The sequence below is a fragment of the Tetrao urogallus genome (assembly GCF_951394365.1).
Source record: "Tetrao urogallus genome assembly, chromosome: Z".
Lineage (NCBI taxonomy): Eukaryota > Metazoa > Chordata > Aves > Galliformes > Phasianidae > Tetrao > Tetrao urogallus.
The window spans coordinates 58,760,140-58,778,982 of record NC_136816.1 but is presented as its reverse complement, the minus strand read 5'-3'; the positions used below and the strand labels follow the sequence as shown (position 1 = coordinate 58,778,982).

The 18,843-nt window shown below is 42.1% G+C and overlaps 1 protein-coding gene across 1 annotated transcript; it reads left to right on the top strand.

The window, feature by feature from the left end:
* Positions 1 to 646: 646 nt before the first annotated feature.
* SNX18 (sorting nexin 18) lies at positions 647 to 18,395 on the top strand (the record flags this gene model as incomplete). Its single annotated transcript, XM_079548212.1, has 2 exons — positions 647 to 2,198; positions 18,142 to 18,395. 2 exons carry the CDS (start codon positions 647 to 649, stop codon positions 18,393 to 18,395), a joined length of 1,806 nt encoding a protein of 601 aa, XP_079404338.1.
* Between the last annotated feature and the right edge of the window lie 448 nt (positions 18,396 to 18,843).

Below are 18,843 nucleotides of genomic sequence, written 5' to 3'. Positions count from 1 at the left end.
GAGCATCTTTCTTAATTACGTTCATAACTTCAAAGTGTGCACATCACATCTCCCACTCTGTCTCTGCTGGTAGCACTGAGAGGACCAAAAATACCTCCCTGAATCATCAAAGACGCGAGTCTTCGCACAGCGAGCACAGCCTGGCCCCGCAGACGCCACTTGCTTCCACCATCGCCGGCAGCGCCCCAGGGGCCCAAACGGCGCGGCTGACATCGCCCGTCTCGCGGGCAGCCCCGCGCCAGGACAGAAGGGAATGGGCGGGAAGGGGCGGGCCGGGCCCATCGATGGGGGCGGCCGCTCTGCACTCGGCTCCTCCGCCCTGCCTCTCGGCTCTGGATTAGCGAAACTGGCGACGTGGGACGGTCCCCGGCCCGGCCCCGCGCCCTGCCTCGCCCGCCGGGGTGAAGCCGGGACTCGCTACCCGCCGGCCGAGCCACAGCGCAGTGCAACGCAACGCATCGAGGAGCCGAGGGCCACCGCACCGTTCCCTACGGGTGGGACGCGGGGTCGGCGCCGGGCGGCAGCGGCGCGCTCCTCCCGCAGCCCCGTGGGGTGAGAGCGGGCGGCGGGTCCGGGTCCGGGTCCGGGTCCGGGTCCGGGTCCGGGTCCGGGTCCGGGGGGCGACGGGCGGGCGCTCCGCGGGGCCATGGCGCTGCGTGCGCGGGCGCTCTACGACTTCAGGTCGGAGAACCCGGGGGAGATCTCGCTGCGGGAGCACGAGGTGCTGAGCTTGTGCAGCGAGCAGGACATCGAGGGCTGGCTGGAGGGCGTAAACAGCCGCGGCGACCGCGGCCTCTTCCCGGCCTCCTACGTGCAGGTGATCCGCGCCCCCGCCGCCGAGCCGCCGCCGCCCGCCCGTTACGCCAACGTCCCCGCCGGCGGCTTCGAGCCGCTGCCGCCGCCCGCCGCCTTCAAGCCGGCCGCGCAGCAGCCCGAGCCCTTCCCGCTGCCGCCTGCCGCCGCCGGGTACCCCTTCCCGCCGGCGCCCTACGGCGGCTCCTACCAGCCCAGCCAGGGCAGCGATGACGACTGGGACGACGACTGGGACGACAGCTCCACGGTGGCGGACGAGCCGGGCGCCCTGAGCAGTTCCTACCCCGACTACGAGGCGGCGGGCGGCGGCGCGGCGCCGGGCCGATACCGGCTGTCCACGCGTTCCGAGCTGTCGCTGGGCTCCCGCGGCGGCGGCCACCCCGCGGGACACCCACACCCGTCCGGCGGCGGCGGGGCCAAGAGCTCGGCCACCGTGAGCCGCAACCTCAACCGCTTCTCCACCTTCGTAAAGTCGGGCGGGGAGGCCTTCGTGCTCGGAGAGGCGTCGGGCTTCGTGAAGGACGGGGACAAGCTGTGCGTGGTGCTGGGCCCCCGCGGCCCCGAGTGGCAGGAGAACCCCTACCCCTTCCAGTGCTCCATTGAGGACCCCACCAAGCAGACCAAGTTCAAGGGCATGAAGAGCTACATTGCCTACAAGCTGGTGCCCAGCCACACCGGGCAGCAGGTGCACCGCCGTTACAAGCACTTTGACTGGCTCTACGGGCGCCTGGCTGAGAAGTTCCCTGTCATCTCTGTGCCCCACCTGCCTGAGAAGCAGGCTACCGGCCGCTTCGAGGAGGACTTCATATCCAAACGTCGCAAAGGCCTGGCCTGGTGGATGGACCACATGTGCAGCCACCCCGTGCTGGCGCAGTGTGATGCCTTCCAGCATTTCCTCACTTGTCCCAGCACAGATGAGAAGGCCTGGAAGCAGGGCAAGCGCAAGGCCGAGAAAGACGAGATGGTGGGTGCCAACTTCTTCCTGACCATCAGTGTCCCCACCGGCCCTGGGGCTGTCCTGGACTTGCAGGAAGTGGAAAGCCAGGTGGATGGCTTCAAAGCCTTCACAAAGAAGATGGATGAGAGCGCCCTGCAGCTTAATCACACCGCCAATGAGTTTGCCCGCAAACAAGTCACTGGATTCAAGAAGGAATATCAGAAGGTGGGGCACTCCTTTAAGTGCCTCAGCCAGGCATTTGAGCTGGACCAGCAGGCCTTCTCTGCTGGCCTCAACCAAGCTATAGCCTTCACTGCAGAAGCCTACGACACCATCGGGGACCTGTTTGCAGATCAGCCCCGACAGGACCTAGATCCTGTGATGGATTTGTTAGCGCTGTATCAGGGGCATTTGGCCAACTTCCCAGACATCATCCATGTCCAGAAAGGTAACATCCTTATATATTTTATAAAATGGTAGTTACATAAATTGGTGATATGCAGACAGATGTAGGAACCAGCAGCTAAACATGCTGCGTCTGGCTTGCTGGCCTTGGGTTAAATGTTTATGTGTTTACTCAGGTAAGCTGTTGCTAAAAAATACCCAAAACACATCAGTGACAGCTTTCATTCTTTGCCAAGAGGTGCACACTTTGTTGGGAATTTTATTGGTCAGAGGTTACTCAGTTTGGCAGCGGGTCACTGAAAGAATCCACATCTACCTTTATGGCTGATACATTAAGGATCACTGAGCTTGTTTATAACCCCCAGTATTAGAAAACATCTCTTCCCGTTTGATGTGCGTTAGGTATCTTAGATCTCCAATGTTGCAGATAGTAAATCAGGAGCAATCTAAAGATGCAGATACTGCAGTTGAGCACCTAGTCTGAGGTATGCATAGTATTACTTTCTTTTTGCAGCATCAGATGTTTAGATGAGATGTTGAAAGCTGTTGGTATTTGTCAGTTTAGCCTTGCATTAAATCTCTTTTCATGCCTTTGGTGGGGATAATGATCAGTGTTCATAAGAGTTTTTCATACGTTGTCCTAGTTATCATGGAAAAAACATTGCTCACCTGTTATCCTGTCAGCAACTTTCTGTCTCAAACTTGCTTCTGAAGTTCACATTGCTGTTCTTGTAACACCCTGTGATCCATCGGAGGGAGAGAAACACCAAGCATGAAAGAATTGTCTGCTGGATAACTAGGGTCACGTGTTCAGAAAACAGAAGCGTGGAGCACTGTGTATGTGTAGGTGATAACCCTGCTGTGAACTTAATGCTATTCATATCTTTGTCACCATTGTGAGAAGAATAGCCCATTGTTCATTCTTCTTGCTGTTATATTCTTGACCTGTGGCTTTCCAGAGGCACAGAGACTTAGAAAAACATCACCTATCATGTAAAGAAATTGGCATGCTTAATATTTATATGACAAAATGAAGAGCTTCTTTGCAGGAATTAATTTTGTAGATTTGTAAGAGTTGGTCTGTATACTGAGCAGCAGAGCTTTATCTGTGGCCCATGTCTCTGGCCCTTATGAGACTTTTTCAAGTGCTAGGAATCTTGAGTTTTATGATAAAATCATCAGAGAAATTTTTTCAATAGATTAAAAAGGTAGACTTTCTGGAGGCATGCATTATTGCTGGAAATCTGAGGAGGAAGAGTTAATAAAATGTATACAGTTTGTTGTTTAAGAGAATGTTTCACTTAAAAGTACGTGCATTAAGTTCAGATTTTTGTTCTCCTGTTGAAATTTGAAATTATTGAGTGGAAACTTCAATAATCCTGACGTTATTTTGAGGAGAAAATGGAAGAGTGCAATCTGACCTTTCATGATTTGTTGTGCTAGCTGGTGTGTCATTGTATTCTGATAACAGCTCTTAAATATTTTAAATTTGGAGAGAAAGGGGACTTGGCAATGTCTCATGTTTGGAAGTAGACTACTTTAAAGTGAGATTTCAAATAATGGTAGGATTGTCTGTAAGTTTCTGCAAGGAAAAGATTATTTTATTGGGTCAAATAAAACAGTAGAAGATATATACTACTTAAATCCATATCCTAAAGTTGTTAGATACTGTAGAGGTTCACACAGTAGGTTTTTTTGGAGGCTTTACCTTGAGAAGAGAATGGGGAATAATATGATATGTGCTTGACTCAACCCACATTTCCTACAGATTGCATATTGCTGTTTCTTTTTCAGTTCTGTTTGAATTTACACGTAGTGGTTATATTTACCTTCTAAAACTGGGGAAAAATCATCTAAATGAGCTTCCACCAGAGCAGTGCATGAGCGTGACATATGTTGAGTTGATGTTGTGCCAGAAGACTGTCCTGGAGCTGGTTGGAGGAACGTACAGCCAGTCTGTGTGCGTGTGTTAATGTTCCAGCACCCCTGGGCCAACGTTGCCTTCGACAGAATGTTATCCCTAGTACATATTTGTTATTAGGAAATGGCTTGGGTTTGAAAGGTTGGTCTCCTGAGTATTCATAATCGCCTCAAGAATAGGGTTAGAACTGGGTTATGCATGTGTTGTTGTTCCCTGTACAAGAGATAAACTGAAGAAAAATTGAGTAAAAATACTTTTTTAACCCAATTTATTGCTGTTTTATTACTCTTAAGAGTTGTTTGTAACAAGGTATAGCTTCTCAATTTCAAATTGTGAACTCTGATGAAAACACGAACCATTTGGTCTTTTTGCAATAAGACCTTTCTTTTAAATTTAAATAAACCTGGGATAGTTGCCAGTATTTGAGAATTATTATTGTCTTTATGTACCAAACAAAAATCTGTTGGTGAAAATAGATGAACTGAAAGCAGAGTTGTGTCCTTTCAGTATTGTATTTTCTGTTGTACAGTATTTGTGCAGTGAAATGTCCCAACAGTGACCTCTGAAGTGGTACACACAGCAGCCTTTGGATTGATACATTGGCAACGTGGGCATGGCTGTAGAAAGAATTTATGAACGCTCCTCCATTTTTTCCTACCTAGTGCAAATATATTGTTCATGTATATGAAGTTGTTTGTAGATTCCATTTCTGTATTCGTTTGGATCTAAGAAGGACCAGAAAGAAAGGCAGCTGTGCCCAAATCATATATTAGAATGCATTGCTTATTAAGGATTTGATTTACTGCAGATGAGCAGCTGCTTGATGTGATTTGGACGTGTTTTGTGCTGTGAACTGAGAAGTCTGCATGTCTGGGTTGTTTAATAATTTCTACAAATTTTCTTCTGCAAGAAGGCCAAACAACTTTAACTGAAGGCAAGAATCTTCCTCCATTTGGTCTTTATGTATTCTAGAATTAAGAACCAAAGCCCCATAAACCCACTGTTGCTTTGTCTGTGCATCAGCAGGTAAATATATTATCCCTTGTGCTTATAACTGCTCAAGGATCCAGATCTTTATACATCTTCTGTGAGTACATCATGCATTGATCTGAAATCTGCAAAAAGAGATTGTCATTTTGCTCACTTCAGTGTAAACATGAAATCCAATGGAATATTTTCAAGTTTTTGTTATTACTATATTTTAAGTATTTAGTTAAATGGCAATAGCTTCAGTGAGGTATTTTTTAAGGCTCCTCTTTCTGTGTCTTCTTGCTGTTGAGTACCCAGTATTAAGGGATTTTCTGTGAGGGAAGGAGGAGTTAAATTTCCTGCTCCAAAAGAAATGGAGGAGGGATTTGAACTTCATTCTCCCATCCTCCAGCTGAGGACCAGCTTGGCAGTGCTTTATGAGAAACCTTAACCCATTTTGTGTGTGCTCCAATCCAGGTCTAAAGGTTCATTGGATTGAGCCCTACAGTGAAGAACGTAATGGGATGGAAATGCTGCAGTTCCATCTGGAAGTGCTCAGGAAGAACTTCCCACTGAGACTGGAAGCAGAGCATTTCTGTCCCAAGACACAGATTCCTTACAAACAAGTTGTTGAGATACATTTTATTTTGAAAACTAAGCGCTTATGGGAAAAGTGACCTTTGTAGGAGGAGGTGGTGGTAGAGTGTGGTCTCTGAGCATCTAAGCACCCAAACTTCTAAAAATCTAGTCCTCAACCCCTCATAGGAAAGTTTGTCTAGCATGCTTATGTGAAATATTCCTGTGCATACCTGTGTTTTTTGGAATGGAAGATGCAAGTAGTTAGACAGATGTACTTAGTTTTCTTTTGCCTCTGGCAAAACGTTTGTAAACAGGAACATTAAGTTCAGTAGGCATGATAACTGATCTGCACCTTTGCTCATCATTGTCATTTTGCAGAATTAGCGTGTCTTTCAAGAAGTAATACATTCAATTGCTTTAGTCTTGAGAAGAAAAACATCCTGTCATCTTTATTTATGTGTTTTTAAGGTCTACTTGTGGAAATTCCCTAGGCAATTTTGGCAAAATAATTCCTAAACAGTAATTACTGTATCTTCACTAAACTGATGAGATTGCTTTACTTCCATAATCTTCAGCACATACGCTCACTGCAGGCTGGTGCAAGTTTAGGTTCAGGAAATGTATGCACATGTAAGAATTTGAAATGGTGTATGTGTGTATGCAGTTGGTGTAGTGCTTTCTTGTCTGGCTGTCTCATTGTGATACTTGCATAGTGAGAGTAGAGAAGTTATTGGGGTTTGTTTGTTTCCAATCCTCTTTGAGGAATTACTATAATCAGACTTTTTTTTTTTTTTTTTTTTTAATTTCTGTCAGTGGAAGAAACACTGGCTGACTTTGTTTCATTTCTACTTTCTAGAACCATTCTTTATCGTATTTTGTTAACACTAAATAAATTTCTGGTGACAATTTTTGCAAAACGCACTTGATATAGTGGTTTACAAACTCTCTGAGATGTAGGTGGTACACCAGGATCTAAAATAATTATTTTAAGAATATCTGAATGATGCAATTACTTTTTGATCACTGTTTGTGAAAAGTAAAATAAAGCAAATATCCTTATTTGCTTGAAGCAAATTTAATTCTGCACATTGGCTCTAAAAATGTGCTGGGTGTTGTTTTAGAATAACTTTAATGGGGTGAAAAAGCATTCCGGCTGTTAACACATTGAAATTTCAAGCATGGAAAAGCCCCAAACAGCACTGAAACCTGGAGTTCTCTATGATGTTTTCTGCAGTTCTTGTGGGACGGGGAGGAGGGAGAGGGAAGAGGGCTTGGTGCATCACTGAGCGAATAAGGCTGGTCAAAATTCATGCCTAATTGTTAATAACAATGTAAAAGCAGTGCCCATTTCTCTTGCTTGCTTTCTAGCTCATTAAATTTGTTGTAGAGACTTGTTCTTTTCTCTGTCTCTTATTTTTCCTTTTATCCACCTTCTTCTGTCTCTGGTACACAAACACATACACCTTGCATGGAGTTCAGCTCGGTTAACTTAAGTGCCTGAAAGCGGGGCATGTAATCCTAGCCAGATGACCCCTATAGCAGTAAAAAGAGATGGATACCAATGTTTCAGGTGCTTAAGGACTTTGATGAACAAGAATGGATTGTCTTAGGATGTCTGCTGCCATCTCTCTCAGCTTCCCCATTGTTATTACAAGAAAGATGTGGCATTTTTATACTTGCTGCCTGAATCACCCAGTTTCAACCCCCCGCTACTTGAAAGTGGCCTAGAAGAAATAAATGTTTAGGTGTCTAAATCCTGAAAGAATCCTCACAGTTAGTATCAGTGTAAAGTTACAGTTTCCTTTGTGTGTGTAAATCACACATCAACCAAGAACGGGCAAGACTGAAATTGAGCAATGCCCTTATATGAAGGGGCTTAAACAGAAATCAGAACTTTTGTGTCCTATCTGCCAAAAAGTTGCATTTGTCTTTTTAAACTATTGTCTGTTTGCTTGTTTTTTTTCTTTTTTTCCTTCCTCTCCCTTATCTCTTCTTACCTTATCTTTCTGAATGAACAAGATTCATGCAAGTAAGATGTTTCTCTTTCCCGGTACCTTTTGGAACTTCCTAGCCTGATATCATTCAAGTTTGATGGTTGTGGGACATTTCAGGAATGATAAAATCTCAGTGATTATTTTTCAGCAAACAGCTGGTAGCACAGGAAGGACTGCATGCGTTACTGCACACCCCCAGGTCTGCATGCTGCAGGACAACCATTTAATACCAACAGGCTAGAAGATGTTGACCCAGGCTCACACTTTCAGTTTTGAATGCAGGCGGTGGATATTCTTGAGTTCTTGCTAAATATATGCACTAGAGCTTTGTCTACTGGAAAGACCTTGAGGACAGCTAGAGAGTATCGGGACAATGCAGAAATTAAAGTAGAAATTATTTTGTGAAAGGTAGAAGCAACTTCATTTCAAAGGCTGTGTAATAGCTTTTCATCTTGAAGTTTCTAATAATCGTGATGGTGAGAAAGGATTCCTTGTCTGCCTACAGCTGGGAGGTTTTCAGGTCATGTTAGGACTTCTATGAATACAGAAATTAACAGAATTGAGATACGGAAAACAGAAAGCAAGTCCTAGAGCTCTCCCAAGTCTTTGTAAGTGCATTATCAATACTGAACAAGCTGGCTGATTTTTCTATTTTGTAAGTCACCTTTGAAACAAGGACACGTTTCAGCCTTTCCAACATCTTTTCCATGACTTCATCGTTAGAATTTGTTTGAACAGTTAAAATGCCAAGTTAAAGTGTGCAGACTGTATAAACTCATCCAGATGGTACCTTTTTTATTTTGAATTGCCTCATTCAAACAGCAAAGATTGGAAGTTTTAATAAAAAAAAAAAAAAAAAAAAGAAATCACATTTGGCGTAGCCCCCAAAGCTTTTACCTTATCAACAGACTGGATCAAATAAATAGCAAGTGCTTACTACACAGTGTAATATATATCCTTCATGAAGGCCATGAGGATGAACTTCAATAAAATTTATTTTAAAAACATTAAAAATGCGTTTTAAAATTTTGAGTCAATGCCTCGTGAAATCGGGGCCAATATCTGTAACTTAACAATCTGCTCAGGCCTTGTTAGTATCTTTGGGCTGTCCAGCCTGTTTTGGGTAGGTATACATCATATTTGGGCAGCTTCTCAGGTTGTGATGAGCAAAGCTGCCCTTTTTATGTTTGCATGGAATGTGAAAAGCAATGCAAAAAGCAGATTAATGCTTTGGTTTGCCTTGGCTGTTTGCATTGCAAGGAAGAGTCTTCGCTTTGTCCTCACAGATACGCTGCAGCATGCAGGTTTCTAAAAGAACATTTAGATGCACTAGGGAAAAATGGAGCAGGATCTGCATTTGATTTGCATCTCTTCTCGTATGAAGTTATGTGAATGAGCCATGCATGTTATATTTGCTCACCCTAGGACTGTTGTAGAACTATGCAGAAGATGGTGGGCAATCAGACTCTGTGAATTGTCCTCATTTTTAGCATCTCTTTTGCCTTTTTGGGAGAAAACATCCACAAGCAGGTCTTTCAAAGCAGGGATAGGTGAAATCTGCATTTATACTTTTCTTGATAACATTGTAATATAGTTATTGATATATTTTGTAACCTTTGTTCTCCTTTCCATACATATCCTATAAAATCTGAGAAAATTTTGAAGCTACTGTGTAACACTATGTTGCTTATATCAGATTTGGCAATACCTTATATTCATCTTCTATAGATCTGCAGTGCCTGTTGTTACTCTTGAATGTAGGCTCCTAAGACATGCTTAAAGTCACAGAGAAGTTTCATCTCAGTACTTGTGTGAGTTGCAATTGCTTACATTTTTAAGTGCCTGTCCAGAAACTGTTCAGTCACTTACAATGTTACTTGCTTTTTGAAGGGCAGATGTATTGCATTTCTAACTAGCTTGATTTTACAGTTCATGCCTTTATGTACTTCTAGCATCAGCTGAAGTGCTTTGGAAGCAAACCTCCTTAAACTGGAGATAGCTTGTACTTTCCTACATTTCTGTCTGAGAACTGGGTAAAGTCTGTTAAGGAATGTTTGCCTCAAAAGCTGTGATGCGAAATGCTATGTTTGTGATAATAGAAAGCAGTGGACATCATTTAGCTGGATTAAATTTCTGCAGACAGTCCTTCTCTCTGGCATCTTCATAGGTAATGTACAGTGAGAGAGAACACTTGCAAGCACATGCTACAGTGTTATAGTCGTTTGCTGAAAATGCTGTCTGCATATGATACATCTAAAATGTACGTATTTTAAAATTGCTGCATGCAACCTTTGAAAAAATAACCTTTCAAAAAGTTTTCACAATTTTTACCTAGCAGTGTGTGTTCTGTTAATGGGATTGTGCAGAGCGATAGATGCTTGTTATTCAGTTGTGTTTGTGTCCTTTGTTTAGCTATCTTGTTCTCACCTCCTCTTATCAACATTTTTAAAGGCAAACTGTGTCATGTGACTTCTTTTGTCCCCTGCCTGGCTTACTGTAACATCCTTGCTGGAGCTGCTAGATTCTTCTGGGGGACTCTAGAGCCAGTGTGCACCTTGACAATGTGATCGTGAGCACACTCAAGTATGATAATGGTCATAGTTTCACTGGATAAATAGATGGGCCATACCCTTCCTATATGTGCACACCAGTTCGCAGCTGTATGCGTAATAACTTAATCAGATCTTAAATAAGTCTTTTTTTTTTCAAGATTGCAGTTAGGCATGTATAGTATCCATTAGCACTGGCACTTCATTTAAAATTGAATGACATTTGACACTGTGCCTTCTAAAACCATTATTAATCAGTTAGTAGGAATTAAATCAATGTGCATGCTAAAACCACCAGAGACTGAAATTTGTCAAGTTTCTGAAATCCATGGAAAAGACTGCTTTATTGTTGCATGATATCTGCATTGTGTAAACCAGAGCATGGTTTTATATGAACTGAAGAATACATGTAAGTGACAGCTTTCAGTGAGCTTTGCAGCAGGGTAGCTGGAAGAACAAATGGTTCTGTCTGACATTAATAATGTGCAGTCAGTCAGCGTTAGCCTGGACATTAGCAGAACCCTGTGATTTGTGAGCCTGAATTTATGGGACAGTGTTATTTGACTCTGATCTTTTTGAGCAATGGCATAACAAAAAATATTTCCTGCTTATCCTTAACCATTGACAAGCTGCATTTTCTAAAACCATTAGAGCAACTTTCCCATATCTATACAAACCCCTTTAATACTGAAGTAATCATCATTTTAAATATTTTGCTTTAAATTTCTGACTTACTTTCTGGATGAAAAATAGGATATCTTTAAAAGAGTTTTCCTCCATCAAGGAGAAGAATATGAATTAGAAAGTTTTGTTTTGAAAACTGTTTCATGTTGACACTTTCAGGAAAGACAAGTAACTTCCTCATTTTGCCTTTGATGTTGAAGATTGCTTGTTGGGTTTTTTTTGGTTTTTTTTTTTTTTTTTTCTTAAAACTCTAAATCCAGATTTCAAAGTAGGGGGTTGTTCCTTCATTAGTTACAGTATTGCTGCATTTTCACTGTGACCTTCTTTTATGCAGTTAAGTCTGTATTGGAGGATGCTTCTGCTTTTAATTTCAGGGGAATTCCCATTATACTGCTTTCCATTCTAAATCTCTGCCAGAAAATGTAAAGAATTTGCAGAATCTTAACTTAATGTAGGCTCCTTTTGTTAATCTGTGCTCACAGCATTCTTAAGCAAATAATCTGTCAGTGTAATAAAATCTCTATTCTACTACACATTATTTCATCATTTTGATTTGAACCAAGAGGGGGAAGTTTCAGAGCTTGCTTCAGAGTGGGATTCCAAGTGAGGTGTAATCCCACCTGGTGCTGCTGCTCGTTCCCGTGTTTTGGAGGTCATCACTGCATAGCCGAGAGCGAGCTGGCTGGAAGTGCTGAGGCATCAGTAATGCTAAGCCCCATGGGCTCCTCTCCTCCAGGCCCAATGCGGGCTCTATGGAGTTACTGATGGCGGCCGGCCTCATGCAGTGATGTAAGCGGGATGCCCATGTAGGTAGCATCAGCCTGATGGTGGGAGACCTGTTCCTGACAGGGTTGTTTGTTTCAAAAAGAGAGTAAATCAAAGCTGCACCTACATGCGTGTGGGCTGCCTGGGGTTTGCTGCCAGCCTTTCAGCAGAGAGCTGTAGTTAAAAAAACCTCATTATCAGGTTCTGTGGTAAGGGAAGAGTAAACTCATTTCTTGTTACTTTTTCTGTTTTTGCATCCTTTTATGAAAGCCACTGAAAGTTATGTGAGGTATTTCTCCCTCTTCTTAGAGATCATGCCTGATAAAGCAAAGGGAGTTGGTGTTTGAAGTTCTTACTTCAGTAGTGAGTGGTGTGCTTCAAAGGCCGCTGTAGACGCCTATGTTGTACACTTTAATATGATGGGTGGCTGAATGGCATGGAAGCACAAGTTATTTTGCTTCCTAGCAAGTGATGCTCCAAATCTTATTTTGTTGTTTGCAGACAGTTGGAAAGCAAAACTGAATGTATTACATAGGTCACTGGATTGTCGCAGGACTTCTCAGATAAAACTGCTGAACAATCCTCTTTGTTAAACCCCTGAGTTTCTGTGAAGAACACTATGTTTTCTGACTTCGGCTTTCTTTCCTCATGAAGAAGTCATCCTTCAGAGGAACCTTTGTACTTTGACACAAATTCTTGAGGGAGGCTGTCTCATCAAAGCTTTTTGGCCAGAGGACTTCTCAAAGGAGGCATTCAGGAGCCTGCTGCTCTTTGTTTGTGCCACACTTGCCACTGATACAAAAGCCAGAACAATCACGTTCCCCAGATTTTCCACCCTGCCATTTCTAGGGCTACTCTCTTTCTCAGTGCCATTTATGAATGGAATCAATGTGGATTTGTTTTTGGGGTGGTTGATGTTCCTGCACTGCAGTTGCATTGCTTCTTCTCACCTGCAGCAGGATCAGCAGCTCCTACAATGCTGGCGGTGAAAGAGCAGCACGTGAGGAGAAGCATGTGGCTTTTTCCCCCAGCCACATTAGAGATATAATTCAGAAAACTCTTCTCTGAAATGTGTCAAGAAGTACCACAGGGCTAACTTCTTTCTTTCTATATCTTCTTTCATTCATTTTGTGTTTTGTCTTGTTTTTCAGCATTTCTCTAGCATGAGGTATAAAATAAAGAATAACAAAAGTATAGAGTTTGAAGGAAAGTTTTGTAGTATCATAACAATTTACACATATGTCAGTTACTTGTGAAAGAAAATTAGTTGTTTCAGTTTAGCATAGAATCATAGAATCTAGAGTTGGAAGGAACCTTTAAAGATCATCTCATCCAATTCTGCTGCAATGAACAGGGTCACCTACAGCTACATCAGTTTGCTCAGAGCCCAGTCCAGCCTGGCCTTGAGCATCTCCAGAGACAGGGCACCCATCACCTCTCTGGATAGCATGTTCCAGTGCCTCACCTCCCTTATTGTAAAAAACTTTTTCCATATATCCAATCTAAATTTCCCAACCTTTAGTTTGAAAATAATTCATCATTAAGTGAAGGAAATATTTGAATATATGTGATTACAATTTTAGTATCTTAAAAGTTAACTTCCTTTCTTCTTCAGTCTCAGTAAGTTTTTAAGTTCAGTATTTTGGACTGAAATACCAAAGACACTGGTGGTATACGTTCTAGAGCATGACTGTGAGACACAGACCTGCCTAAATTCACAGACCCTCACTGCTGCTTTCATATGTTGTATTTTAGCCATCTCATCTCACATGGCAAGTCCATAGGTAATACTGCTGTATGAAGTTAAATCACTGCTGTTTAGATTGAAATTTCGTAGATCTTTTTCAGAAGAGAGGTACAGTTTTGAGTAGCAGTGCTGACTGCTTCTATTTTCGAAGATTTGAGCAAGCATAGCCATGAAACAGATGTCAATTGTACTAAGCACTGTACAAAAACAATGCAAAAAGGGGCACCTGACCCAGAGAATTCCCTTTCTTGAGGTTTTTCTTCATTTGAATTCATGACTCCAGGTGCAGCTGGAGTTTCCCTGCTGTCTACTGTATGCCCATTCCAAAGTTGACATTCATGTGCTGCACTGAGGAGTGAAGCTGGGCCATGGGAAGTTGTTTTCATGAGCTCTAATCTCCGAGACTTCTGCATTCTAGTGACAGTGCAAGCTGCAGGCTTGGCCAGCGTTGCGCATGCTAGACTTGAGGAGCCAGGTTAGGGCTAGTTGCTGGCAGCTGATCATATGTCATTTGCTGTTACCCATTCCCCATGGATAAACAAAGGCTTAGAGATACGTATACCTCCATGTGATATGATCTGCATTTTGGCTTTGGCACATGCTTACAGAATGGAGGACAGCGAGTATGTGCTCATGTGTAGGTTTGAACCAATCCTTGGTTGACTGCTCACACTATCTCAAAGCATTTTTGAGTGTGATAAAACTGTAGTTGATTGGAAAATGTATTGTTTGACCCAAGCCTGAATGCTCTCAGGTTGGAAAAAATGTTTTTTTAAATTTTGTTTTCCTGAATGTGTTTGATTTCTTCTGCTTGATTGCAACCTCACGCTTGCATGACCAACTTCCTTACTCAATACACTTCTTTTTTTTGCCTAGTAACCCCTCTGAGCCTATTTAAATTGCTATTTGTATAGCATGTTTCACAGCTTGGGACTATTTATTTTTAGCAGAGTCTTTGTTGTCTCTGTCTTCATGGCTGCTAGCACATCGCTATAAATGTTCCTTGTTAAACATGTTCATATCATCTAGTGTTGTCTAATCTCTTACTTCAAAGCAAGTACTGAAACCTGTGAGTTTCTAAAAGCCCATAGCAGCATTCAAGAAGCAGAATTATCTATTTAACATCAGGCTTTGGGGAGATGAAAAATAGCATTCACATCTGCTCTTCCTTACCTTTGGGAGCAGAAATAGATGTAGCACAGCCTTTTGCAGTGTCTGCAATCCAAGCTGTTTTTGCTCATTGAAAGGTAGCCCTGATCCCTGAAATCTCCTTTCTGGACAGAGGAGCTTTTAATCAAACCAGAAGGTTTTATGCGCAGGGAAATCTCTACAAGTTTCAGCAAGCATCAGTGAATGTCAGCAGGTGCCATTTTTTCCACATGGAGGTATTAACTTCTTTGATGCCATTTTGTCAGACTGCCCCTCTGCTGCCACCTGTCCTACGGCAACAACATGTAACAGAATACTGGCAGGAAGGTTCAACCTCTACTGCCACACCACCAGCATCTGCCTTTGATGTCGTGGGCCAACAGGATACAGCAGGAAGCATTACTTTCAGAGTAGCACTCATAAATTAGGAGGTGCCTGTTTTGATGCTTTTTCCCTAAAATGTGAAAAAGCCTTTTCTAGAGCAGCCAGAATTCTGTTTGTTTGATTTTATTTGTTTCTTTGTAAATACACCTTTCTGTTTTGGATCATCCAAACCAACACTTGGTGTTCAGATTTCTGAATCCAGGAACCAGGAGATTGGAATGGAATACTTGGAAGGGACCTGCAGAGGTCATTGATCCCACCCTCAGGGACTGTTGTTGGTATGCTCAGCCCCGGCCACATGACCAGGAGGTGCAGGTGTGTGCGAAAGGGTCAGGAGGGGCTGGCCAGGCCAAGGAAAGGTACATATATCAGTGTTAGTGAAGCTGCTTGCAAAGCTGTGCAAGCAAATAACACTTTTTTCTCCTAAGATTTGCTAAACTAAAGCTTGCAAGCTTCAGTAGATGCTGAATTAGTTAAAATTTATATTTAAATGTTTTTATGATTGATTTTTTCGTGATTGCATATCTTTTTAAATAAAGCATGGGGTTGGTTTTTTTTTTTGTATTTGGTGAAGGTTCAGTGATTCTTGTACAATAACTTAAGTTTTTCTCTTTATGAGGTTATCTTAAGGTTAATTTTTATTTTTTATGGTTAAGGTTTTACTGATAATACAAGTCATTTAAAGGTACATGATGAAAAAAAAACAAAAGGAAATCTGTGCTTAAGCAGATCTGTGATCTCCAGTTGTAGTCTGTAGATTTTAAAGGAAAATCCAATGAAATACCTGCATGAAAACATCTGTGTTATAAGAACTGTATTAATGGCTGCAAGTTTTCCTTTTGGATTCCTTTTCCTAACTGTAAATCCCCTCTCTCCCCCCCCGCCCCCCTCCTTTTTTTCCCCATTTTAATTGGCAAAAAAGTCATAATGTATAATATTTGTAGTCTGGAGGGAATGTTTGGTAATTAGCATGGTTATTATTGATGTAAAATATTCAGAAGATTCATGAACTTCAGCTGCTGATGCTGTCAATTTCAGTATTTTTTCTTCCAGTTTAGTCATTCTAGAAATAACATCTAATGTTGTTTCCCACATCACAACCAAGGAGTTGTCATATTTATTTAACCAGCTCCATCTGGCTCCCGGTAACTCCCAAATTTCATTTTTTTCACAGCCTTGCACAGCGTCCTCCAATGCAAACAGAATGCAGAAGGAAAAAAAAAATTACCAAGTGGGTTTTTGTTTGCTGAAAGAAATGTCTTTATTGTCGAAGAGAGGATTCAATATTTTTTACATTGTGTCCTGCCTCATGGATTACTGTCTTTGAAGGAAAAAACACAGTCTTCTGGCACAGATTGATGCTGTGCTACTTACCTGTGGGTTGTTTCTTGGTTTTGTTTTTGGGCTGAAGGCGATGAGGTCCATGAGCTATAGCAGCTGGTGCCAAGCTTTTAGCTGCCATGCCTGAAGGCCATGGTTCTGGGGAAAGTGTGGGTAGGTGAAGTGTTACCAACCAGCCTGCAGCATCCTGGGGGCCATTGGTCAAATACTTGCACGTTAGGTGACTTGCAAGTCTTTGTTCTAAACTTGCTTTTCCTGCCACAGTGGCAGAAATGGTTCCTGTGGTCTTACTGCAAACCAGGGAGTTTCTGGAGCTCCTGAAGCACATACCACGTCTGAAACTTTTTTAAGGTCCACCATATCATCAGGCACTTTAACTTGTCTCTAGTAAGGATACACAGTGGTCAGGCATTGCAGCCAGATGACAAAGAAGGTGGTGGAGTTCCCATCCCTGGAGATATTTAAGGGACATGTGGACATGGTGCTTAGGGACATGGTTTAGTGGTGGAACTCAGTGGTTAAGCAGCCTTTTCCCACCTGGAAGATTCTGTGTTTCTATGACCTTAGGGATAGGAAAAGGAGCAAACTGCACTGAGCTGTGAGAAATGCTGAAGCAATGGGTGTTCAAAATATCTTGTTAAAAGCCATAGGAAGGAAAGGGTGGAAGACGATGTTACCACAGCAGAACTATGTTTTTATTTGTGAGTGGCGTTTAGAACATAAGGCGATTCAGGCTGATAGTAGACAAAATCACTCCTCCCACAGAAATGGTGGAGGTTACCCTTTCAATACAGAGGTAGAGAGGCTTCTCTGTTAGCTTGCTGACTCCCTTCACTGCAGGGAGTATAGAAAAGCATTTCTTCAAGGCAGTGTAAAAAGTCCTGTCCATGAACTGTAGTCATTTGTATGATATAAAGTATAGTACAAAAGAGAGTCATTTGAGACATTGCAGCTAGAAACAGTCACAGAGCAGCTTAGGTTGGAAGGAATCCCAAACATCATCCAGCTCCAACCCCCATGCTGTGGGCAGGTTTGCCAAAGTCTAGATCAGGTTGCCCAGGGCCCCATCCAACTTAGCCTTGAACACCTCCAGGATAAAAGTTATGACAAATACGTATAATGAACATTTTTTGGAGAAGTCTAAAGCTGCATTGGTCTGACTATTCCTAGTTTTATGAATAAGTATGTTGTTCCTAAGGATAATAAGTTGCTTTTCTGGGAAACTGAGCTTGTGAAAATTAATATTAAGATTCATCTTGGTGTTCTATGTCACTGCCTGCTTTTGGTAAAGGTTTTGTGAGATGTGTCCTTTAATCAGCTGTTTGGAAGAGAAAGGTTCCTTTGCTCTATTTTTTAGCATCTCTTGCAAGGCTGTGTTATTTCTGCCTGGACTTCTGTAGCTTTGAAATAAACTTTTAGATTCTCCACTCATCAGTAATATTTGGGGGTATCTGTACTGTAGAAGCAGAATGATGCATTGTTATTTTGTGTATTCAGATCTGCTTTTGGTGTTTCACGAAGCCTGAAAGAGTTCAACGTTTCAGGACAGACTTCTGAATGATGTTACTTTTTTGGTGTTAATTGAAGCCTAAATCCGTTTTTTTTACCTTTTTTTCTCACTATCAGTGTATTTATTGATTATTCTCTGAAATACATGAATAATCTGATATTTTAAGATTGTGAAATAGGCGTGTTTTCTCTTACTGACTTTTGCAAACTAAAGCCTTGCTTTTTAAAATGATACAGTATTCTGTGATTTTTTAATCTGGAAAAGTTCTTTATTCATACACATAAATGCACTCAGAATAGGCTTTGTATGCACTGTTGTTATTAAATCACTTTGAAGTACAGCAAAGTGTAGATTGTTCTCACAGTTAAACTCTTCTGTTCTCTTCTTTACACAGGAGCCCTCACCAAAGTAAAGGAGAGTAAGCGGCACGTGGAAGAGGGGAAGATGGAGCTCCAAAAAGCAGAGGGCATTCAAGAACGCTGTAACATTATTTCTTTTGCGACCCTAGCAGAAATTAATCATTTCCACAAAATCCGTGTGAGGGACTTTAAATCACAGATGCAGCATTTCTTGCAACAGCAAATACTCTTTTTTCAAAAAGTGACACAAAAGCTAGAAGAAGCTCTTCACAAGTATGACAGTGTTTAATCTCTGGACTTCAGTTTGTGGACTTTGCTCAGTATGAGCATGACTTAAGCAGCGGAACAAACTCTGTTGCTGTTAAAGAGCTATTACCAGTGGTAGATGTGGTACAAGAATGTTTGTGTTCACTTGGAATCAGGATTTTATCAGAGTATGTAGGAAGGAAACAGTTATAGGGCTATGTAGTAGAAACAGTACCACGCATTATAACTAAGTTATACTGTGTATGCCTACACTACCATTGTAACTTTTTTGAAATAATGAGTGTACTATTTGCCTTATTGCTTTTTGAAACATGGTATTTTAGTGCGTACTTTGTAGACCTCAAAACCCTTTGGGTCTTTAAGGAAGTTGGCTAGATAAAAGCCTGCTTCAGCTGCCTTTTTACTTTCCTAGATTTGGATTTCCTAAATTCAAACGATTCTCTGTTTACAGACTCCTACTAGAGCAGCTA